The following is a 25,863-nucleotide window of genomic DNA, read 5'->3' on the forward strand; positions in this document are numbered from 1 at the left end:
AAAAAACTTTAATGTATTTTGCCAACTAATGATATCGATGAATTAATATTAAAATAAATTTTTTCTCTTTTCAAATTTAAAAATTTAATGTGAAATATTATACATGAATAATTAGATCATTCACTTTGGAAAAAATTATTTATAAAATTTCATTTTTGTTACGATTAAAATTATTATTGTATTACAGAAAATTTATTAATATCTTGTCACTTTAAAAATATTATAAAAAAGGATTCTCCAATATTAATATTATAGTTATCATTGTAACATAATATTACAATAATTACAAAATTTATAATTAGATAACCAGAAGAGATAACCAGAAAAGAAATAATTCTTCTTCTTAATAGAAGGATAGAATAAATTGAAACTGCATAATAATATAATTCTTTTATATCTTCCAAAAGAAATATACGTAGCTATAAATTAATCATATCTCTTTCATATTCTCAAATTCTTATTTTCACGATAAAGGATGAAATCAAAGCTAAGATACACTTCATACGTCCCTGATTGAGCTTTCGTCTTCTCCGGTTTCGGTAAATTTACTTGCTCAGACTCTCGTGTTAACGTGTGAAGCCTGACCGATTTAGTACCTTACGAAAATCTCAACGTTTCTTACTGGCAGACAGTAAAATTTCCAGAATACACTTTGAGAAACTGTTTTTTCTGAAAAAAAAAAAAATTGAATGTAATTCACCAATTCAAGGATGATAAATTTACGGATTGAATTTTGGAAATAAGAAAAAGAATATTGCGTGCAACTTCGCTTTGCACACATTGTAATATTACAAAGTCGGAAGCAAATATTGAACTCGTAGAAATACGAATTTTATTTTATAAGGTAGAGAAAAATCGTGTTTATTTTACTTGAATTTACTTTCTATATATATTTTTTTTTTTTTAGATAATGCATTAGACAAAAATATCATATACGATAAATTTAATTAATCATAAATTTACGAATAAAGATTTTTCTGAATGTTTAAACGTTCTCGTTTTCAAAATTTCTTTCTTGATATAAGTTTTGACACGAATGTTCCAATTTTCGTCGTGATATTCTAATTTAATATTGTATAAATAATAATGATATCGTACAATTATAATTACAGTGTTACTAATAATATTTAATCGCTAATTCTTAAGTTTTGATCGAGACAGTCTTGAATTAACAAAATCGGATAATTCTCGTCTGATCTTTATGCATATTTTATTCGCTCTAATGACACGGGATCCAGAAACGCGTGTAACCGGCGGTTAAAGCGAAAGGATTCAACCTCGTCAAAATAATTCGTTTCAGGCAATCAAGAAATTTGGATATCGCGTAAACTGCAAAATTCGATTATCCCGTTGAAATTATACGACTTTGATATAAAGCCGTCTAATGACTATTTTAAACATTTAGATTACCGATACGCGTAAATTAACATAACTCGCGCGGTGAGACGTTCCATCGCGAAACTTCTAAACAAATATTTGCAAATTTTGATCTAAATAACGTGTGGAGTTTCTGATGATTTAGTGCATCAATTTAGATAATTGGATATATAAAGTTTGGATGAAAATATTGTTGGCTAAATACATCTCTTATGCACGTGTGCATCTCTTAATTTTTATCGTGTTTCAAATTTCAATCATTATATCTACAATTTATTCCATTTATTACATAAGTTGCACGCAATTCTATTCGCGAAATATTATCATTAGTTAATTCTTCGATTCGACATATTAAAAATATATATATAAATTGTTAATTATTCGTGTATAATAAGAGTTATTAATTTAAAAAAATATTTATCAATTTCTTTAAACTAAGACAAACTATCGCAAAGCTACTTTGTATTAAATTCTTTTCAAAATCTCGATTCGATTCTGCACAAATATCGACGATTTCATTTACCGAAGATAGAAAACTCATAAAATCCACTTCCAACGATTTCAATCCCAAAACAATAAGAAGAAGGGAGAACGAAAAAGGGAGGGGGGGAAGAAGGGAAGAAGCAAAACCATGTACTTTTCTAAATCGATCCAAAGCGATCGGCTCAAGCCAAAACTCGCTATCGTCGAAAATCAAGGATTCGATTCGAAAAACAAGTGGAATTCCCTCGCATTTGGCGAGCTCGGCGAGCGTTCGTCGCGCCAATACGAATCTCGAGCGCGGTGAAATATTTTTGAAAAATCGGAACGTTTCTATCCTGGAAACTCGAGCCCAACGACAATATCATCCAGGAATTTCTAACAGACGTGATCTTATCATGAAACGTGTTCATTGCTCGACCTGGTTTTCCAAATCCTTTGACTAAAATTTAACAGATACCTTACATTGATCGTAGAATTCTTATCCTAGGACTAAGATACAGTTCCTCAAATTGAAAAATTTTATAAGAATCTTTATGTAATTATTTATTGTCATATGTGACTTAATAAGATTTGATTGATAACCTCTGAAGTGATATTTTCCTTTGCTTGAGAGATATCATAATGTTTACAGAAAACTTGATGTTGTTAGAAGAATTGCAAAAAAAATCTAGCATATTTATTTTTACAAAATATCCTTTAAAGAATAATCCTTTCAAGAAATATCCTCAAAGATCAGGAATCCTTTAATATTCAATTATAAATGATGTAGTCATATCAAGTTATTAATCAAGTATTCGAATATTGATCCAATAAAATTTTAGAAATTTGCTGGCCAGAAATTTCTAAAATTAAATTCTCTTACTCTCTCTTTACATATATAATATATAATAATCTTTATATATATATATATGTAAGAAATAAACATCCAAAAATAGATCAAATAATATCAAATAGGAATTTTGATCTTTTCCATTTCCATTTAACTCGTGGATATAATAATTTTCTCACAAATATCCAAATGGTCGTCACACCATCCGTCCATCAAAGATTCTCTAGAGACGATCAATTTTACACAAATAAAGTCTAAAGAAGAAGAAGAAAAAAAAAAAAGATCGATTCATCTTGTTGTTTTTCTTGTTTTTGTTTTTCCTCCGTCTATCGCAGGAGTGACCATTCTACTGTCGCTGACAGTATTCCTGAACCTCGTTGCAGAAAGTATGCCGACCACCTCGGACGCTGTCCCTCTAATAGGTACCTATTATAAATCAAACGAAACTAAGCTAAGCGGGTGTGCTGTGTTCCAATGTTCTTGTCCTCTCTCTCTCTCTCTCTCTCTCTCTTTATTTCTCTCTCTCCATATGTAAATATGTATACATCACGCATTTGTGCCTGTCGTCTCTCGAACGTTCCTGTCCAGGAAGCTGTTGTAGAGAAAAAGTCGCGTTCAAACTGGTAAGAAGGCTCGAAAGTCGTTCAGATCGAAGCAATTTTCGTTCGGTGTTGGCCCCGTTTCTTCGAAGGTTCGTGGAGGAAAACGGCCTTTTCGACGAAAAGGGAAAGGTGTGTCGAGAGTGGTTAACGACGACGAGGAAGCGGTCGAAACGATTCTTCAACGGGGGTTGGCCGAGGATGTCGAAGGGGATTGTTGGGCGAAGGGGGAAGGGGTTGCCGCGATTACACGGTGAGAAACGGTTTTAAGAGCTTTTCGAAGCTGAAACTCGAACGTAACTCGGCGGCCAGCCTTGCTTGTTCCATGGCTTTTCGTTCTGGCGGGATAATAACGCGATTTGTTATTTGATGAAAAGACATATTCCGGGGAATATTATAGAATCGTTCGGGGAGAAGGTTTAAGGATTTGTTTTTTTCTATCAAGAGGATGTTTGAAAAAGGAAAAGTTACGAGAAGTTGGAAAGGAGGGGGATGAGACGAGTTTTTAAATATTGATTTTATAGTGGAAGTTTGTTTGAAATGAATCAATCAAGGTTGATGTAAAATGTAAGATGATTCTCGTGTAGTATAATTCTTTTTTTTTATTTTATTTTAACAATTTTTAATATAGAGAAATTTAACATTCTTACTCATTGAAGGAAGAGTGAAAATAAATTATGAAACAGAAAGGGAAAAAAAAAACATCAAGAAAAAGTATATCTTGATTAAATACTTATTTCTTTCGACAGGATGAGTAAGAATGAAATTAAACTTTAAATAAGAGTTCAAATATTTCGTTAATCTTTAGAACCAGACGATATAAATATTTTCAAACTTCGTTTCCACTTTATTTAATTACACGAAGCTTGAAAAAGCTGAGATTTCCAAACAACTGAATTGCATAAATATCACCAGCAACAGTTGCTGTATCAAATTTATATCTTCTTTTTCGAACCAACAAGAACAAGAATTTGCGTAAATTTTCGAATTTATCGATAAATATATATATCTCAACAATTTTTTAATTCTACGTTTAATCATATAATTTTAATTTTTTTCCTCCGAAAGTTGATCAGAAAGAAATTCAATTCCCGCGAAAGTAGCGAAGCGAAACCCCTCCTACTATCCATATCTTCCGGGCCGTCGAACTTTCCGTAGTTTTCCAGCTGCAACGGGATCGAAAATCGCGTTACCCGTCCTTTTACTCGGCTGTGAACCGATGATTTGGAATAAAAATAAGCAAGTAGAAAGGAAAAATGTGGAAAACGTGTCGGGAGGGGAATCTAGAGCGAGGTTCTAGTTGCTTTGTTGGTTCTAGTTTCAAATCATTTGCATCGTAGAGAAAAACGATAGATATATCGTTATTATCGATAATTTTTCTTCTCGTTATATTTAAATATGAATATTTCAGAAATCCACCATCGAGTCGTGATATGATTTAACGACGATATTCGAGACGAATTTTTTGCAATATTCATTTATTTTTCCCTTTGTTCAGTCTCTTTTTATTCGTTTCATATATCAGGAAAAGTCTAAATAGTCTAAATTTTTAACCACTTGACAATATCGTGATAATATTTAATTAAAATTGTTTTTCATTTGTGGATGATAAATGTTAAGAAAGTAAATATTTTTTATAATTAAACTTTAATTATCGTTATCGTTAATGCCTTCTTGTTTAAAATTCTTCTTTATATTATAAAATTGATATATCGTGATATTAAACTTACATTAGTATTCAAAAAATTTAAAATTTCCGATTTTAATTTCACTTTTGAGCTTTCTCTAAACTCGTTCTTATTTTTATATAGTTCGAAATTACTTTAACAATTCAAGCGAATATCGAAGTCTCATATGTCAATAATTGTCACGGTTAATACTGCAATAAGCAGCAATACTGCAAGCAATTCTTGCTTTAATTAACAACGGGCAACCTCGTTTTAATTGGCCTCCATTATTGAGTACGTGCATTGCAATACAAGCAACTGTATTCCAGTGAGAACACCTTGTAATATTCCGGCTAAATTCTTTGGAAATAGTTGGAAATCTCAGAAAGAAAGTAGACTGACGAATACATATGTGACCTGAAAATGTCAATAAAATTCAAAGTATACCAGAACTATTTTTCTTAGTCTATTTCGGATTTTTTCTTTTTGATCAGTCATTCTTGAGAGAGATCTTCATCGTGAAATATTGAACAATACTTGTGTTTAATTTATTATTAATATTTATTATTATACCATCATCAATTTTTTAAAAAAAGAAATAGCTTCATTAAGTTATTAAATCATTTTTAAGAATTGTTCTATTTTATTGAATTTCTTTTACGATATAAAAATTGAATTTTATCGTTTATTTCTGAACTATTTATATTTAAAAATTACATTTTAGTTTATATCAAATAATTTTATTAACAACAATAGTTCTAAGTTTTAACAATTTTCAAATCAATAATCAATAAAATATATTTTTATCGCGTTTATAGAAACATAATTATTCGAATATTTGAAAAGTGAAAAAATAAAAATAATAAATAATTACAAAAGTATCCATAAATATTAATTAAGTAATAATAGTTAATGATCACGTGGCGCTAGTGTCGCATCGTCATACCGTTAAGAAACTATTGAAAATATTATTCCAAATCAAACTTTCGATACAAATTCTCATTTCCCAAATATTTATTTCATAAATCCAAAACCAATTAACTGAACATCATCAAAAAAAAAATATGATATAAAATCGAATAAAACAATCAATCACAGCCTCCCAAAATCTTTTTCAATCCCAACAATTCAATTTCACATTCTTATCGCGAATTCAATTCATCCCAGTTCGAGTATTCCAACAATCGGACACGACACGAGTAAAAATGGTCGCGTAAACGTTCCCTCGAAGAAAGAAAGTTGGCAACCGTGTCGTTAAAAATCGCGTCGAGAGCCGCGTGCAACTTTTAAGAGCCATCGTGGTGGTGGCGTTTCGCTTTGGAATTTGCAACGCGTTTAACACCCTCTACAACCTCCCTTCCCTTCCGCCCACGGTGCGAGTGCGGCGCATTTTGGAAATTATTTTCGTTTTCTCCCGATGGAACGTGCCACGTGCACATCGCCCACGCGAACGAACCGACTCGAAACAATTTTCGTCTCGTTTAATCCATCCGCTGTGTGTGAGGATCGTGCTCTCCCCCGACGCATCGCTCCTGTGGGAAACGGATTGACGAGGAGGAGTCGACAGCTTCCTGTTTCGCGCGTTTTGATTTTGAATACGACCAGGGGATGGAAAAAATTTTTCGAATGTTTTTACCAACGCGTTGTCTGAATATTAATATCGATTAGGTTGTATGATTCGTATGAGAGATAATAAAAATTGAATTCTAAATTTTCGATATAGAGAAGATTAAATATGATTATTGAAAATATTATATTTTACTATAATTCAATTTCTTAACAATTAACCATTTAAGACATCGATATTTTGTTGAACGATAAAAATTCAAATTGAAAGCATAATATAAACGAAAGCTTTTCTGAATATAAATGAACAATCTCCCATCGTAATCGATTGCATTGATTAATTTTCGTGAATATTTAAAGAATCAGAGTAATTTCTATTGAAATATCGATGTTCAATCGGAATAAAGAAATAAGAATGGAAGGTAATAATAGTTTTTTGATCGTAGTTTCATAGTTTTTTCTTGAAAGAAATATAATCCGAACACTATTGTTCGTAATGACGGAAGAGTAAATCCAATCATTATCGTGGATTTCAGAACGAAAAGCACAGCAACAAGCAGGGAAATGTTGAAAAAATAAGATACTATCGTGCGATCTTTTTTCTCACGTCGACTCTTTTCTTTTTCTCTGAGACATTCCTTTCTAAACCCTTTTACTACAAGAATAAATCCCCACAGGCTTGCGTTACATTAATGTTTAGATTATTACCCCAGTTTCATGATGTAACTTCATGATAAGTATCAAATGTCTTTGCTGCCTGAGAAACTAGATAATCAAATACGTATAAAGATGTATTGAAACAATTGCAATTGATTGAAAATTTTTTTTATATATTTTATATAGACACGATATTTCTTAAATTAATAGAAATATTTAATATTTATAATATTGAAATTATTGTATAAATGATATATTACATATATCATTATAAATTTGTAATAAATAAATAATAGAATTTGATTGAAATTTTATAACATAGTATACTACTTCTCAAAAATATATGAATTGACAATTTTCAAACTTTTATTATATTTTTTAAAGAATCATATTTAATCATATTTCATCACCAGTAATAATAATTGACCAATTAATCCAGTTTCTCAGGCATCTACCTCTATTATTGGTACTTAAGTTGTTCAACCCCCTTGAGAAAACGTGCACGGTTCAATTGTCCTCGCCCCCTTTGGTGTATTGTATTAATTGTTCTTATACTCGAACAAACAGTTCGTGTGTTTAGAAAAATACGTTAATCAAATTAATTGTACCTGTATCCCAGTGCCATACTTTAGAGAATTTACTCGTAGCACTGAATTCCTAGGTAATATTACATTGCTGTGTTAATTGCCTGTTGAAAGGACCCATAGTTTGCCCATAGCCTGCCGTTTCATCCCTTGGGGGTTTAGCAAGGGATATTCCATCAATTTATTGGGAAGCTCGTGCAAACAGTAAGTTCAATTTCACGAGCTGACTTAAGCGTTACTTCCTTTGTAACGCGAATGTTGTTCCTGGTTTTCTAGTGGGAAAAAATAAATAATTTCCGCCATGTTGAATTAACGTTTCGGCCATCTTTGTTTTCGTCGTAAATCTATGATCTGAATTTTAGTTAGAAAATTTTTTTAATTATCTAAATTATTATTTTTAAATATTTTTAGATACATTTCAAAAATTTCTTTTACTTTAAATTCGATGTTTTCGCGATTTTTAATGGAATACCAAATTCACATGGCGTGATATAATAATATTACACAGGAAAATTAATGAAAGGAAAAATATTTTGGACAGGAGTGAAGCGAATCATATATATATATATATAGAATAAATTGTATTGTTTGTATATAAGCTTTGTCTGAACGATTTTCGTAGCACGCCTTTTAAAGTAAAATCATATTCATAATATAGAAACATAATTTATTTGCAGCTCAATGATACAGCTTTTAAAAGTCTAGTTAACTTACTTCTTAATGAATAGAGGTAATGAGTTTAGTTATAAGCAGATTGAATTGCCGAGAAATAATTTCAGTGATGATTAATAACTTTACTGTGAAGGAGTGAAACTTTCAAAATTAATTTGACGATATTGACGCGTAGCTTTATAAGATTATTATCAAGTTGGTGCTCGTGAAATGTCATTTCTTTGGAATTTGAATTCCTTATACTACCATTATAAAGGAGAAAATATTTTCTATAAATTCATAATAAAGAAATCAAATTGTAAAAATCCTTACGAAAAATCTCAATATTCTTTTCGGAAATGTAACCATTTAATAAGTAATTTTTTAATTGCTATCCTTTCTTCCAAATTTCTTTTTCAAAAAATTGCAAACGCTATATCGAAAGATTCATTAACTTCTAAAATTAATAATATAAATTAGAAAACTAGTTAAAATATTTCACGTTCACCAATATAATTTTTCCATTGAGAATATTAATTAAATTATTATCAGTCAGTTTCTCGTTCCAGTGAATTACAAAAATCTCCAAATCAAAAGAAAAAATTTTTCTTAAATCTCATCCAACGATCTCTCGTACAACGATTTAAAAACGCCAATTCGAAGAATTTAGAAACGAATGATTAACAACTAAGAAATCAAAAAAAAAAAAGAAAAAAAAGAAAATTCTTCCATTAAGGGAAGCAATAGAAAGCGACTCACGAATCGATCGATCTCCACGTCACTCGGTTAGTTTCTCATCGAATCCGCCGTGACAACATTCGTTCGGTCGAATAACTGGGAAGAAACGAGGGAAACGAAGAAGAAGAAGAGGAACATTAACCGGATATCAGTCGTCTTCGTTTCGAAGTGGCTGCCGGAAGGAAGCAAGTAGCAGAAACTTTAATTAGCAGCTAAGAGGAAGGATGGAATTGCATCACGATCAAACAATAGCCAAACAAAGGCGCTGTTTCTGAGAAATTCGTTCACTTGGTTTCTTTGTTTCCGTCCAGGCTCATTTTCCCGCCATCGACATCCCGCCAATTTCTCCTTTTTTTTCCCCCTTTTCTTTTTTTTTTTTTCATCCCTCTGCAATCTTCGAATCGCGCCTGGTCGCGCGTTCTGTTCTTCGTTTTTTTTTTCCAACCACTGGCGCAAAACCATCGACCACGAAATGGGCGGCCATGCTTCTGAAAATTGTTCCCAGCTGACTGCGCGAGCAACGACATCTGGACGAACTTTCTTCTTCCTCGGCCAATTAGAGACGCGCGTGCCACGAAAATTAGTTCCTAACGAGCAATCGACGAAATCCCTAGGTTTTTTTCAGGATCAAGGAGAGGAAGATTTTTTCGGTGGTTGTTAACGAGCATCGAATTTGCTACCAATTAAGATGGCATGATTCTGATTTCTTTAACCAGCTTCGTTCTGATTTTTTTTTTTTTTACGTAAATATGATATGTCGTGATGTCTCAGGTTGACATTGGAGAATATTTTTCTGTTACACATATTTTAATAAATAAATGGCTATTGCTATTATATTATATTTGTAATATATGAATTAACTGTTATTATATTTATTTAGGAATTTATGTGAGTTTATAAAGTAAACGTTTTACTTTATATTTTAACAATTTGTGTCTTCCAGGTTCTACGAGTTATGAATCAAATATTGACGAATTGTCTCCAGATTTAAAGTAGGCTGTTTAACGTTGGATACCGTTTGGAAAGAGATTAAGCAGCTTGCTCGAAGCTTGTTTGTGAGCTCATTGCGAATTAGAGATCCTCGAATGAACGGTTTTGAGAAATAATCGTCTTCGAGCGGATTATTTGTTGGATGTTGCGTGTCGTGGGGATAAGGATTAGTGTCTGCCCGATTTGATCCTCTTTTACGATGTAAGGTTTTATCGGCTAGATCATTGATCGAACCGTTATTATATTATATTGGAAATTTTTATGTGGTGTTTCTAATCTTGTTTGTTTTCCATTAATGCAACTCGATAGGCTTATAGGCGATAGAAAATAATTAATTCTATGCAGATAAATTTTCAATTCGTAGATATGAAGAGTGATCAGTGGAATAGGTCAGTGGTTTTCAGAGATCTTAAGTGGTCTTAAGAGATTTAGAGGATTCTCTGTATTTATGATTCACAAATAAACAACAGTTTATTTCAGAAATTAACGTGTTAATAATAATATATTCATATATATACATATATTAAGTAATATAAGTCAATAATAAACATAAAACAAGAAAACAATTTTAAATTTTGAAGATTTTTCAAAGAAAAAATTTATTGTACGTATATTTAACATTGTTAAATTTTCGTTTATTCAAACATACAAATTGCACTTATAATATTATTTAAGTAAAGTATAAAATTGTATCAGTTATCGATATTTTGTTCAGGCTTCAAAATAATCCAAAACTACATTGCAACTTTCCTAATTCACTTACTCCTCACAAACTTTTCATCCATTGCCTCAAAAAGTTAGTAAAACTTAGTAATCAGTCATCGATTTTTTTTAAATTTCAAACATAAAATTAATATTTAAAATAATTATTATTAATAATTACGATATAATATTTCATTATTCGATCTCTATAATTTTATTAATTATAAGAAGATTTGATTGAAAAAGATCCAAAGAACAAGATTAATATATTCAATATGATATATCATAGAGATTTTCAAAAAATAGGAAAAATGAAAAAGAATTTTCCACGTATCTAAGTTTCATACAAGCATTGTCATCATTTACGTACACAACCATTTTCCCCTATCTTTTTTATACTTATCGAATATCAATACTCATTATTCGATTCTTGCTGCAATCTCGACACAATATATCTTTAAAAAAAAAAAATAACGTCTAACGAGAAACTGTCAAATGGTGTGCCAGTCCTCGTCAAAATCCTCGTCTAGAAACGTAACGATGTCACGGAATTTTCGAGGGAGAAAGGTGTTAAATATTACGTTCAATCGTCCTCGATCCCCATTACTCGGCAATCACGCGCCATTATTTTCTCGGATCGACTCGGCTCGAACAGGCCGCACAACCGATATTCGAAATGGAAATAAATCAAAGACAGAGCATTTCCGATAACCACCGTTGTCGCGATAAACAAATTGTCGATGCTCGAAACAGGAAGCGACAGTGGGAGTCGCGTTGGTTTGTTGCTACGAAGGAACGAATAATTTCTCAATTTCTCGTTGTGGCAGCTGTCCCGCTCAATTAATGTTATACCAGATAGGAAAAGGACTACCTGTTATCGGAAAACGAAAATCTTTTTCGTTGAAACGTCCAGAAAAATGCCTGGCAAGAGAATCGATTTCCTGCTCCGATGTTTTTCCCCGATTCTTTCTTTCTTTTTTTTATTTCAGCTTTCTCTCTCTCTTTCTATTTTTCGAATCGCTTTCGATATCCCTAAACGAAACATGGAATCCATTTTGTTAGCCTCGATACACAGCTTTTAACAATGTTTTTAAAAATAAGTAACGAGATCAATTTCGAAAATTATACGAAGAATGTGAAGATAAATTGATAAACTATCCCTTCTCGTGTCATTTGCTGTTATTGAATATTATCGAATCATTATCAATTTTTCAATTACCTCATGAAAAGTAATCGTAAAATAACCTTTTTTTAAAAATCAAGTCAAATTTAAATAAAATGTTGCCAATCAACGATATTCTTCTCATTCAAAATGGAATAACGATGATCGTAATTCCAAAAAAAAAATTTGGACACCAAATTTCGAAATTTTTTAAAGGAAGGGGATTCGAAATAATCCCACGAATTTTACTGCCATCCAATCTTATATTTCTCGAACGAATTTTGTCGTCAAAGATTCACAACGATTAACCGTCCAAATAACAATTTTAATGCCAACGCGTAAAATTGTGATTGCTCGCGAGAAAAAACATTCAACGCCCTCCTCCTCCCCTCCTCTTATCATCGACCGTGTCACGGAAATGGAGCACGGGAAAAATTCGTGATCACTCGCCTCATCATTTATCTCCTCTGTGCACAACGTTCCATTTACTTCTTACGGCGGTCCATTTATTAATTCGACACCGTCGGTCGACCCAGTTCCCTCCCCCGCTCGAATAATGCATAAACGCCGGCAAGAAAATGGCGCCACGAAAAATCCGATCACACGGACATGCCTTTGTGTTTATATATTTTTTTTTTTCGAACACGCTGCTCGATCGACGACACACCAATGCAAATTTATGCGAGAAGTCGTTGCTTTGTCCCGACAGGCAGGCCATCAGCTTTTATGGCGACCGCCTGATGGCGAACGTGTGTGTATTCTTGCGTATATGCATTAGCCTGATGTCGTCTATCCGATATTGCAGTAGTGCATAATATTATGCTGATATCGAGTTTAAGTTTCCTTCTTTTTGTGTGTATATTATTTTTTTTTATCTGTGAGATTAAAATGATGCGCGTGAGAGTTATTCAATATCGATTGTTAAATTTTTAAAATTTTTTTGAAATATTCGTACGTATGTAGCTCATCACGTTGTTGTGAAATTGAGAACGTGATATTAAATGTATAATTAGTATTTCGCATAATATAAACGAATACATTTTAATTATTATTTATATTAAAAAAAGAAATTGTTATATGAAATTATCTTTGTTATTAAATTATTTATATATATTGTGCAATATTTAATTTGTATACTTTTATTTAATTATTAATTGTACATTTTTATATTTATTAATGTGAACTTTGTATTGTTGAACAGTGTTTATTATGAGAAGATTATATTAGAAGAATTAAACGAAAGGAAATGGTATATATACATTTTACAAATCGTTATTTAAAGTGTCAAAGTCATTATGAGCACTTTGAGAATTTTCTAGTTTCACCATTATCCACCTTCCCATCGTTCATTCTCTTCATTTTCTACTTTCCTTTGAAATTAATCACACATTTTCTACTCCATATTTCGTTACTTGGTAATCGCGGCACGTTTTAAATTGTCCGTGAGCAATTACAATTTTACTTGGTGTAGCTGGAAAGTTTCAGTTGAAACTTTAATGGACGAATGAATGAAAAAGTACAGATTTAAACTGAAGCAATTAGCCATTATATGATATCGAAATGAATCGAATAAAAAAAGATTCTTTTTTTTTTTTTTCTTAATCAATGATCTTATCATGATCGTTTCAATAACATTTACGATTTTCTTTCCTTTCATTATTAAACTTTTTTGTTTCTTAGCTGTTTAATAAAAATTGAAATAAATAAACTCTAAAATTTTTAAATTTGAAAAATTATGAGTTTTCCTAATGTATTAAACTTTAATTAAAAAGGATATTAAAAGGTAAATATAAATATAATATATATTAAAAATTTTCTAGATAAATCTGGATTTCATATTTCTTAAATTTATCTAGTTTGCAAAAAATAAAATATATTCGTGCCATTTTTCTATTGGATTTTTTAATTGTGAAAATAAAGCTATATCTTTTTTTATCTATTTAATTGCGATTAAAATAAATATAAAAAAATTATTTTTTCTTTAAAACAATGGACAATTAGTTTGTCTTTCCCTTTCATCTTTCATGAACACTTTCATGATCGAGAAAATATATATTTAATTGACATTGATTATCATCCTTGATCATCTTCATGATTATACACATACTTTCATTTCATAATCAACACTTTCTAAATTTCTAAAAATCCTTTATAACAAAAAGTAATATTATTTTGTCATTGTACACTTTTTTATTCTTCTTTATCAAAATAAACCTTAATAAAGATATATCGAGATTCAATACGATATTTAACATAGAAGAAGAAAATTCAAGACTTTACGGTATCTTTTCACGATTAATATAATTGGACGTGATCAAATTGGAATTGAACGTGTCTCGATACAGCTTAATTCTAATTACGAAATCTCGTTCTTAATCGCGAGGAATTCGAGCGCAAAATTGAAGATATTAAATTTCGTGGCCGTTAACGTGGCCAAGAAGAAGAAATTTACTTGGGAGGAAAGTTTGAAAGAACGTTTAAAATTAGTCTTACGAAAAGTATCCCGATCGGTCTGCTCAAAATGGAAAATATCCGTGGAACTTACCGCTATCTTTCACAGCTCCATTCACATGAAAGTTATTCCCTTGTTTCTTTCGGGACAGCTGAACGGACGTATCGTTGAGAAACTTATTCGATTCCATCGACTGCTGCTTCCGTTTTCTTCTCTTTATATAACTCCGAACTCGAGGAGTTTCAGAGTTACATCTCTCGGCTAGATATCTCTCCTCGAGGATTGGCATATCGTTTGACGCGTGTAACTAATATTTTTGTTCGGGAATTGGGGGATTGTTTTCTCGAAACAATTGGACCACGTATTTTTGTCGAGATTGTCAACATTATTTGTTGCGACAGTTTAAGTTTAATTCATGTTAAACATTCATCTATCGTTAACGTGTCTCTAATAACGTTTTAACAAAATATTTTTAAAATTATTCGAAAGATAGTTCTTCTGCATAATTTTGTCGATTTCTTTCGACTAATTTAAAAAATCAATCTATTAAATCTCTATTCTTTCTCTGTCTAATTGTTTCGAATAATCGCACTTGACTTTACTTTGCCAAATATTCAAAAATCCAATCGCTTTAAACGAATCTTTTAAATTAATAAATTAATAAATTCTTCGTTACTTGATTTTAAGGCGAAAAATATCGCAACCCGTTAAATTCAGTTCAAGTTCAAAGTTCAATAAGTCTTTTCGTGGCTCCCCCATTGGGAGGGAGGAGAAACACATCCTCAGAGAGAGGCTATCCAAAGTTAAGAGGCGAGTTTTTGTTTCTGGGAGGAGATGTGTAACTCCCTATTCGAATTTCTGAACAGATCGCTTTTCGAGTAGTTTTCTTCCCCGTGTCTTGCATACCGTCCAACATCGTTCGAGGCCAGAATCCGCTGACGATGTTACATTCGGATTGAAACAAATCCGGAGTAGCGAAAGGGCCGAACTCAAAACTGTTCCACACTCGGCTCGGGCAACTTTTGAATTTTCGGGATGCACGATCCCTGCTTCCAGAGTTTTTCCAGAATACATTTGAAGATGGAATTTTGGAGGGTCGTTCTCGTGCGAGCATTTTTCGCAAGTGACAGCGCCGGTTGAAAGCGTGATAATAAATTTTCACGCCTCTCGAAACGGTACGAGAGTTGAGAGTTATTCGCTGTTAATGAACGCTGTTTTAAAAGGGAAAGTTTTTATTGTTGGATAATTATTCCCACTGGTGATAAAAAGAATCGTCGAGGGCATCGTTTTTTTTTTTTTTTTTTTTGAGAATGAAAGTCGGATAATTAAACTCGACTCTTGTGAATTTCATTATTTAATAAACGTTGTAAATTTCGAATATTTTTCGATATCAAAATTGCAGAACTCGTTTCTCTTCTTCGTACATTTTTAGATTTTTATTTGCAATTAAAGGGTTTAAAGGGTTCGTATTTTTCTTCAGAGGAAAGAAAAAACATACACAATAATAATACATATATAAATCGTACTTTCAACGTTTATGCCACGATATATCTTGATTTTAAGGCAAAGAATTGTACAATATAATCTTTCTTCTCGAGGATAACATCTATTATATATATATAAATCTTCCTAACTTAAAAATTTTAAACTATCTTCCATCCTTTCGAAAACTATGTATCTTCGTTTAAGAAGAAATCTAATCCAATTTCGAGACAAATTTACCGTAACATATTCTCTCTATAAAAATGTAACACTTTTTTTCTCTTAATTTTTAAACAACTTTTCATTCGTATTCTCTTCCAATTCCGCACTAATATTTTAAATAAGATCAAAATAACAACATTTGATCTTGGATTCTCTACAATTGCATTCATTGATACTCGTTATTCTTTTCCAATCAACAATTTTCTTGTCTTCTTGTGTAATCCTATCCGTTGTTCAATGGTCCCTTAACTCGCGCACAGTTTCAAAGCGTTCTTTGGACATTTAGAGATAACAATCGTTTGCAAATAATACCCGGTAAATCGATTTTAAATCGATGGAATGGATTTGAAAGTATCGAAGGAATTGGATTCGATCTCTCGTTTCGATCCAGCTATGCTGCTGTCTCCAAAGTATTCCTTTTTAGATATTCCTCAAAGCTTGTGTAATTTCTTTCATTTGGATGCATTTAAAAAGGTGATGGTCAAGCTCGATCATCGTGGTGTGCAATACATGTGTGATCTTCATTTCGTATGTGGTCCTCTCCATGATAATGATGTTTATGATATAAAAAAATTTGGAACAATGAAATAGATAATAGAAAGTATTACATTTTTGTAATTTGAAAGAATCATTCTTTTTAATTTTTGAATTGTACAATTGAGTACGAATAATCTAATTTTTAGAATTTTTTCGTTTTGAAATAGTGTAACACTTCAGTGTTGTTTCTTAAAATAATTCAATTATAAGTTCAGTGCCTTTAAATTTAAAAATTTCTATTTTGAATATAATTGAAATATTCGTATTTTTAAAGAGCACTGTCAAAGTCAAATAATGGAGAAAAGATTAATTTAACATGACGAGACGGACGGATAATATTTACTCTTTAAATTCGTGAATATCTTCCAAAAGGACAAATTAATTTATCAAATGTAGTGACAGAAGTAAACGTGAATAGTGAATTCTCTCCCTTATCTTCCTAAACAAAAAGGTATTTTAGGGTGCCAACTCCGAATGAATGTACAAAACAACGTCTCCCCCTGTTTTAAACAAAACAGTGGAAATGAACGACGTTTCGAAGAGCGCATGACGCTCGATTGTGAGCGCCAATTTGCCAAACTTTCTGATTAAATGAACGGACGAAGTTCAAGTTATATATAAATAAGCTTCTCCAATTAGTTCAATATTTTTAAACGAATCTTCGTTTAAAATCTCGCCAAGATTTTCTCAACTTTCTCACTCTTCCATCTAACCCATCTTCTGAACCTTAAATAAATTTCGAAGGAAATCAATCGTTGATGCTAGTTGTCATTTTTCCGTTATTCAGAGAGGAAAACGTGTAAATCACGAGAAGAAAGTAGAGATATTATATTTCGATCAGGTTTTAGATTTTAAAATCTATAGAAAAACGTGGATGGATTCTTTCGTATTTTTTTTTTAATTCGATTAAATGTTGCGCAGACACGCGTTCCTCGGAATCGGGCTTCGTTTCGAATGTCAAATCACAATCGTTTGACATCAGATCCCGATTGTCCCTTCGTATATAACGATGTAAATGTACCGCAAATGAGAGAAAATATTTCACGCGTTTCGTGAAATAAATCGGGTTTCGCCGAATGGCGAAATAGTATTTTATTACGTTACAGCGGCCATGCTTCATGACACCTGGGACCAGTGTCACGTATAAATTTAAAATTCCTCCACCGACGTTATGCAACCATTACGATCCTATATAAATCGGGCATCGTCGGTTGATGGAAAAAAAAAAAAAAAAAAAAAAAAAAAAAGAAGGAAAAATGATGATGACGATTCGATAATTCAATTTTCGGTGACGATAAGCGATAATTTTGTCGCGATATTCGTTCGAAAGGATCTCTCAATCTTCCAGATCGAGGTGACAGGTAAATGAAAACAAAGCAGCAAGAAACAAAAGTGAGAAGCAAAGAGAAAAGTGCAGGGTATTCCAGAAACACGGGTCGATCGAGTAGGGGGTGATGGGGGGTGACAAAAGAAACGTTTTTTATCTGTTCCAATCTATCTTCTCCTCTTCGAGGAAAGATAGAAAAATTTTAAGGGATAATTTGGTTATATTGCTTTATTATTTGTTATGGAGTTTTGGTGGAAAATTTCGTGTATTATCAAAATACGAAATCTAGCATCAGATTAATCAAAACTAATTTTATTAAATCTGTATCTTATAATACGATATTCATAAATTAATTGAAAAGTTAGTTAGTAAATTACGGCATAACCAATTTGAAACTAAAACTCAGTCTACTCTGCTCCCAAAACTCAGAATTAAAATTAATTTCTGTATCAATTGATCTATCTGCATTCTATCCAACTTTATTCCTCTTATAAACCAATTGAATGGATTAATTAGTTTCGAATCGATTGTTAATAAATTTTGACAACAATGCTCGTTGTATACATATACAAAAGAAACTTTTCACTAAAAATCTCCCTTTTGTAAAACTTATGCGTCTGTTGTACATAGTCAATTAATTCAATCATTGTATCATCGTAACTTTCCATGGAATGAAGTTAAAATATATATTGTATTATCACACAAAAATGTTTCTTGCGTTATCCCCCATCATCCTCTGCTCGATCCATCCGTGGTTCTGAAATGCCTTGTACAATGTACATATAATACTATCAATGGAGAAGAGAAGAAAGGGATGATGAACGCCAGCTCGAGGAAAAGTTTATTTCGCCATATATTTTATGAATCGTTCAAGGTAACAGTTAATGCAAGTTGTAAGTTCAAGGATTGATCTCGAACAATTGAAGATGATCTAATTGAATTAATGAAAAGAATCTCATGATCGGACGGGTACAATCACACGGATGAATTCTTCGAGATCTTGCGAAGAACTTTCTACTCGACTCACATTTCATTCGAATTCGTCATTTCTCGATGGATTTTTGTCGAGTCTCGTTCGTTGAAAAGATTAAAATTTTCTCTCGGATACGAGAATCGATCTGATCGATCAATTAAAATGACAATGATGATTGTTTGATTATTATTTCGTGTTAATAGAGGATTTATAACGCAATCGAATGAAGCTTCGATTAAATTATATCGAGAAATAATTTCTAGCAAGGACAATGATTTTTGGAAATTCGTGACCATTGTGAAACATTGATTCGTTCGATCATTGATAAATGTATTTTAATTCGGATTTTATGGGCCAAGAAACAAATTTGGAATGGTTGATTTAATATAATTCTGTTTTTAATTTTGAATGATAATTTGAATATGGCAAGATTTTTATTATAATTATTATATTATGAAGGCGAAAGAGAGAGGTTGTGGTCACAAAATATTTTTATTTTCATGTTTTGATTATTGCGTTAATGTGTTAGATACATGAACAAAAATGAGATAAAAGTTACAAATATAATTTAAGCAAAAGAACAAGAGTAATATCATTTATGGCAAATGAAATTTTTATAATAGAATGTATTTCTTGGTTCTTTCATTTTTCCATATTCAGAAATTTCTATTCTATTTCTTTTTTTATAAAGAAAATTTTTTATAAGATTAAAACATAAAAATAAATATGTAACACAAAAAATGTAAGAGTAAATTTCAATTCAACTTCTCATTTCTTTTCTTCTTCTTCTTCTTTTTCTTTTTTTTTTTTTCTACTCTTTGAAACTGAGGAATCCTTTAGTAGCAGAAATGCTTTTACTAATCATGCTTCATACATCATTGGATTATCAAGCTCAGAATGAAAATAAATCTTTCCTAACTACGGACATCCCTCTTTTTATTTCTTTCTTCCTTTCAACGATAACGATGGCTTCTGTTCTTTTGAACCTTGTCTACTTTTTTTCTCTTTTTGTGTCTGGTAATTCATTCGAAAATAAGAAAAGAAGATTCGAGGAAATTTTACACTCAGTTTAGCATAGTTTATTTTTCCTTTTTTTTTTTTTTGTTCTTTATCTATATATGGCCAAATGTTAAAAAATGTAAAAATAGTATTAAATTAATAAGATTGAAGATTTTTTTTTTAGAAAACCTCTTTGGTGAATAATTTCAGAAAATGTTCCTTTTCAGTATTAAGATCTTAATTAAATATTCAAAATAGGAAATAATATATTATTAATAGCTTTCATAAAGAAGATCAAAAAATAGTATGTAGATATCTAATATTTTGACATTAAATAAGTAATATTTAAAAAATGGTTAATAATGATTAGATAATAAAGAAAAGGATTCTTTGATGCAAAAATAAATTGATAATATAAAATGAAAGTTTTTTTCAAAGTTTGTTTTTAAGAAAATTGATTTTAAAGAAATATGTGTGCACTTAATTGAGTATCGATTTTGTATTACTTTTATTAATAAATATTTTTGCGCAAATTATTAGTTCGTGAATATCAGTAATAACGTGTAAATTCTAAGATATTTTAACAATTTATTTTTATAATCTCTTTGATTATTTTCCTAATTTCTGAGAAACTTATTGCTCTACTATTATTCTTGTTGTGGAATATAAAATTTATTTTATACACGAATATATAAAATGTATATTCTCTTTTATATTTATATAATATAAATTTAATATATTTCGTGATCAAGTTGAAATTAATTTTCTCGAAATAGAAGCTACAAATAAGAAAACTTTAATCAATATTTTCAATTTCATTTCAATTTCATATAAATGAAACATACTACTATTCTGCATAGTTTCAGTCTATAAAAATATTGATTATTCTTCTTCTATTGTATCTTCTTAAAACAAAGAATTAATAAGAATTAATAAAACAAAAGATACCAAAACGTGTATATTGGTAAAAGTTCACAAAAATTATTAGAAAAGGACGTGATATCTTATACAATTTTATTGAATTTTATTGCAAAATCGTGACGCAAAACAAACACGTATTAAAACAGGATGACGTTGTGTAATTACTTGCAATGTTGATTCTCTTTATTCAATCGAAATGTATAATTTGCTATTACGAACCTTGTTTTCCATTCCAATTAAGGCTTTCGAAAAATAAATGAGAGTTATACTACAAGTAAAATGATACCATTATTTGCACACGTATTTTGAATATATTTTTTAACGAAATATCGATTGACATACATTCAAATCATCTATAATTGTACACATATATCGTTGTATAAATCGAAAATAAGATAATAAATTTTCTTTGTAATTTTTATAAGAATTGAAAGTTATTTAAAATTATGAATAATATAATAAAAATTACACATAGATATTGTAATAAATTGTATCATAACAATCATATATTTCAATAAAATAAATACTTTCCTAAATTATATGCATATAAAAATTAATTATAATGTTGAAAAGTAGAACTCTTGATGTACAATCATTCTAACGTCTAATCTTTACTATTAATTATTATTTTTCCATATTACGTTTTTCAATTTCACAGAGTTCTATCTCTAACCAAAAAAAAAAAAAGAAAGTACGACAAATTTAAACAAGCAATGTAAAATCAATGCCCAAAAACTATTTTCGCGCGAAATGTCATCTCCATATTTGTAAACCCCGAAATAGTAAACCATGTCGCAAATGAGCCAACGAAAATTTTTCCCATTTAGCTCGTCGGGCGGAATTCCCTCGAACAGAATTTACATTGGATATATAACGTCTGCATCGTCGATTGAAAGGTTCCAGCGAGTTTGTTAATCTGAGCAAAAATATCTGCCGATAAATCGATGCTCGATAAAAAAACCGACGAACCGAAACCTGTTATCCCGAGTGACGGTTTGTTTTTTTAGAAACTTCTGTACGGCAAAACTCGTTCAATAGGGCGAATTGCTTGTTTCGAATGGGAAGGGGGAGGATTGGGACTACTTCCCCCCGTTGATATCAATCGTAAAACTGGACTCGTCGATTTCTTTATTCCGTTCGTCGGTTTCTTCGTTCTCTGTTCTCTCTATCCCTCATTTCGATTCTTGCTTTCATATATTTTTATATATTTTCGTTACTTTATCGTACAGTGAAACATTGATTATTCGAAGTTTGGTTATACAAAGGATTGATTATGTCTAATGATGTTTATATTCTGGAATATTGTGAGATAGTATGTAGAAACGATTAATTTATTTTTTATAATACGTTTCTTTTATTAGATATCTACTTTTTTACTCAATACTTGAATGTCCATACTTGAAGATTGTTTAATTTTCAGTTTCTTTTTCAAAATTTGCTTTTTTTCAGCAATTAGTCAAAGAATTCAAAGAAAATTAATTCCAATTAGTTAATATAGAATTCTTCTTTATTTACTTTTTCATTTTATCATTAATTTTATTATTATATATTAAATTTATATTATTTCATTAAAACTTCGCTTTCGTTCTTCCGTTTCTTTAATTTTCTACAATTTTTTTTTTATTCACAACCGTTGCAGATCTTTTCCTTTGATTACATATCTTTCTCTCTTTATTGTTCATCCACCATTTTATTTCTTCACCTGTTTTCTTTTCTGCTCCACCTTTCCCCTCTTTCACATTCGATACAATTTCGATCCTCCTCCCTTTCCTCATCCATTATTCAACCACCTGTCCCTATCCGTTTCTACGAATTCCTCTCTCTCCCTCCCCGGTTCTCCTTCTATCTCATTCGCCACCTCCATCGTTCCTCATCTTCAACACCCCACCACTCGAGATACTTGGAGATGTTAAATTTACTGTAAACGCGGCTATGGACAAGAAAATAAGCGGATGTGTCGATACGAGGTTTATCGATGCTCTGTTAAAAAAAAAAAAAAAAAGAAAGAAAGAAAGAAAGAAAAAAAAACACTTTCGCGTCGTTCACGACGCTCGATATTAACGCTTCTCTCCGCGGTATAAATGCAGAGGGGGTTTCAATGAAAATAGGAGGCGAGCCAGGCGAAACAATACAGCGCGTTGAAAAAGCCGACGATTTTTCTGCTGTTTCGCGGACCGCCCCGATCCGCTTCCGATGTAAATGCGCCATTAATTCTCTGGCCGGGAACAAAGGAATTGTAAAACAGTCTCGAAATCCCTCCGTTTTATTTACTACGATTAAATGGGAATTATCCGATATCATTAGGATTCATCATTGTTATTTCTTGTGACACTTGCGAAACGACGTTCGATGCGTATTCGCCTTTTTTCCCCCCCCTCGTTCACTGCATAACACTTTTTTCGACGAGAATAAAAAATTCATTGGGCGTAACAATTTTTGATGAAAATTTTCAACGGTATTATTAATTTTCTTTATTCGAAAATACGTATATTTTTTTTGTATATTTCGCGACATGAAATTAGATATGATAAATTTATGTGTAATTTGAATGAAACAATGTTCATTTCGCGTGGAAATTAATTTTTGGTTCAATTTCCAAACTTTTTTGTGAAACGTAAGGAATTTTATTTAAGGATTTTTTGAGAAAAAAAAAGGAAAAAAAATTTTAATTTAATTGTTCGTTATACACATTATATATAGAGGTTGAATTTAAATAGTGTTACATATTTATTTCTATATATCTCGTTCCTTTTAGAAAATATTAAAAGATATAAACGTAATTTACTCCACCCTGTATGAATTTATGTATACAAACGATTTTTTTCTCAAAATGAGCAAATTTTTGAAGAACATTATTATTGAAGAAAGAACAACGACAGAGAAAAATTCTAGGCCCTGACGATATTTTCTTATTGATAAAATTGTTATTACAACAAATCACCGTGGCCCCTAATTCACCCTGTTGCGCAGCCTCCCTTTCTCTAGCCATCTGCATTATTTATTATTTAACCCATTTCTCTCGAGGGGCTCGATAAACAGCGCCTGTTTCTCCGCAATAAAATTCGTACCATTGTTAGATGAATTTTATTTCTGACCACGATTTTCTTTGGTCCATTTATTTTCTTTTTTTTTTTTTTCATTTATTTTAGAGAAAAGAGAATTTTCTGAACTTTTTTTCAATAGTTAATCTGAATCATATATATATATATATATATTGACAATGATGTGGTTTACAAACGTTTTACAGTTTTTATGATAGATCGATTTCTGTAACGAGAGAAAATGTTCTTGGCAACGAACTATAATTGCAAACGAAGGAATATATATTTCTTTATTTATAATAATAATCTACAATTAAAAATCGTAAAGAAAAGATTATATTTAATATTCGATGCTTAATTGGTATCGTTAAGTTATATTTGGATTAAGATATTTAATCTAATTTATATTCTATATTTATACAATATTTATTGTATAAATACTGGAATTAAATAATTTTATTATTACGACTCGACGATATCAATTAAGAATATATTAATTCAATTAATATAATATATAATTCAAAAATTATTCAATAAGATTATATTACAATTTATTCACAAATATCTTTTCCTCCATGAGGTTCAATAAAGTGTCAGGAAAAGTAGTAGTATCTTGCAATAACTGTACTTGAACGATCATAAAGTACATAATTCAATATATTTCCTCGAGCTGGTCAATACGTATTTTATACACACAGTTTCAAACTCGTGCATGCGTGACGATTTCACAACAAGAAACACAACTTAAAGAATACACTCGAAACAAAATACATTAAATAAACCAATATATTTCAGAAAATCAAAAAGAGTTTCGAGTTTCGAGAAGAAGCGAATCCCCAAGATTTCCCAAAATCCAAAAACAATTAAGATCGAAAATCTTGTCTCAAAAGAAGAAGAAATAACCGTGAAATTAGATCTCCAAAAGTTGTGAAGCAACAAAGTTTCAACGAACACTTCGATACATCTCTGATCCTAAATATTACGATCGATAAAAGTATATATCAAAATCGCTACTTCAAACTTAAAATAACAAAGTTTCAAAAACTACTTTGACTACTTCTCTTGATTTTATAACGATAGTTTAAAACCTCGATCGTATCAGGACACGTTGAAATTGCTTTTTGAAAAGCAAGGAAGGAAGGGGATTCGTTCTTGCATTCTCGATCCTCGAATTGTCGGTGATCTGGACGATCAGCGGATAGAATCAAGGGACGATGCTCGTGCCGGTGGGTGAGCACGATCGTCGGTTTACTTGCTTCGAACGCGAAAACGAAATGGATCATTGAACAAGCCGGGCTCTACGACTGTTTCAGGAGTGACCATCTTGTTATCGCTGACGGTGTTCCTGAATCTCGTCGCCGAGACCCTGCCCCAGGTCTCCGACGCTATACCACTGTTAGGTACATTGAGTTTCTACAAACAAACGTGTGCCAGTGTGGATTTTCTATCTCTGTTGAGAATGGACGTGATCTCTTTCTATCCTACGATTCTTTTTTCTTTTCCTCTTTCTCTCTCTCTCTCTCTCTTTCTCTCTTTCTCTCTCAATCTTGTGTACTCAATATGTGTAAGTGAAAGTTTGATCGAAAGATCTCCTTTGGAACGAAGAAATTGAATTTTGGATGAAAGATGAATACACGTAAGAGTGTAAGAATTTCTTTTGTTCCAAAGAAAATCTTTTCTCGTTGTGACTTTATTTGAGATTTTATGAATATATATATATATCTCTTCTCGTTGATTCTAATCGTTTCTCTTTTTTTTTATCGTTGTCTCTCCGTTTTATCCTCTGAACCGATTATTGTACATAATTTTGGTGTTGGACAAGATATTATTCTGGCTGAAGGATGTTTTTTCCCTCTTTTTTCGATATATCATTTGATTCATTTGTTTTGAAAAGGTATTCGAAG

General features: G+C 31.1%; 1 protein-coding gene across 7 annotated transcripts in view; it reads left to right on the forward strand.

Annotated features, from left to right (window-relative positions):
- Window positions 1-25,863, forward strand: part of nAChRa6 (nicotinic acetylcholine receptor alpha6 subunit) — a 349,900-nt gene that overhangs the window by 256,288 nt on the left and 67,749 nt on the right. For 2 of the 7 annotated variants that reach the window (XM_006559071.3, XM_006559069.3), the window contains one exon: window positions 3,025-3,111. The exons of 2 other annotated variants lie outside the window; for them this stretch is intronic. In XM_006559071.3, the coding sequence (XP_006559134.1) occupies window positions 3,025-3,111 (87 nt within the window). 7 annotated transcript variants of the gene reach the window in all.

Source organism: Apis mellifera, linkage group LG2 (assembly GCF_003254395.2).
Source record: "Apis mellifera strain DH4 linkage group LG2, Amel_HAv3.1, whole genome shotgun sequence".
Taxonomy (NCBI): Eukaryota; Metazoa; Arthropoda; class Insecta; order Hymenoptera; family Apidae; genus Apis; species Apis mellifera.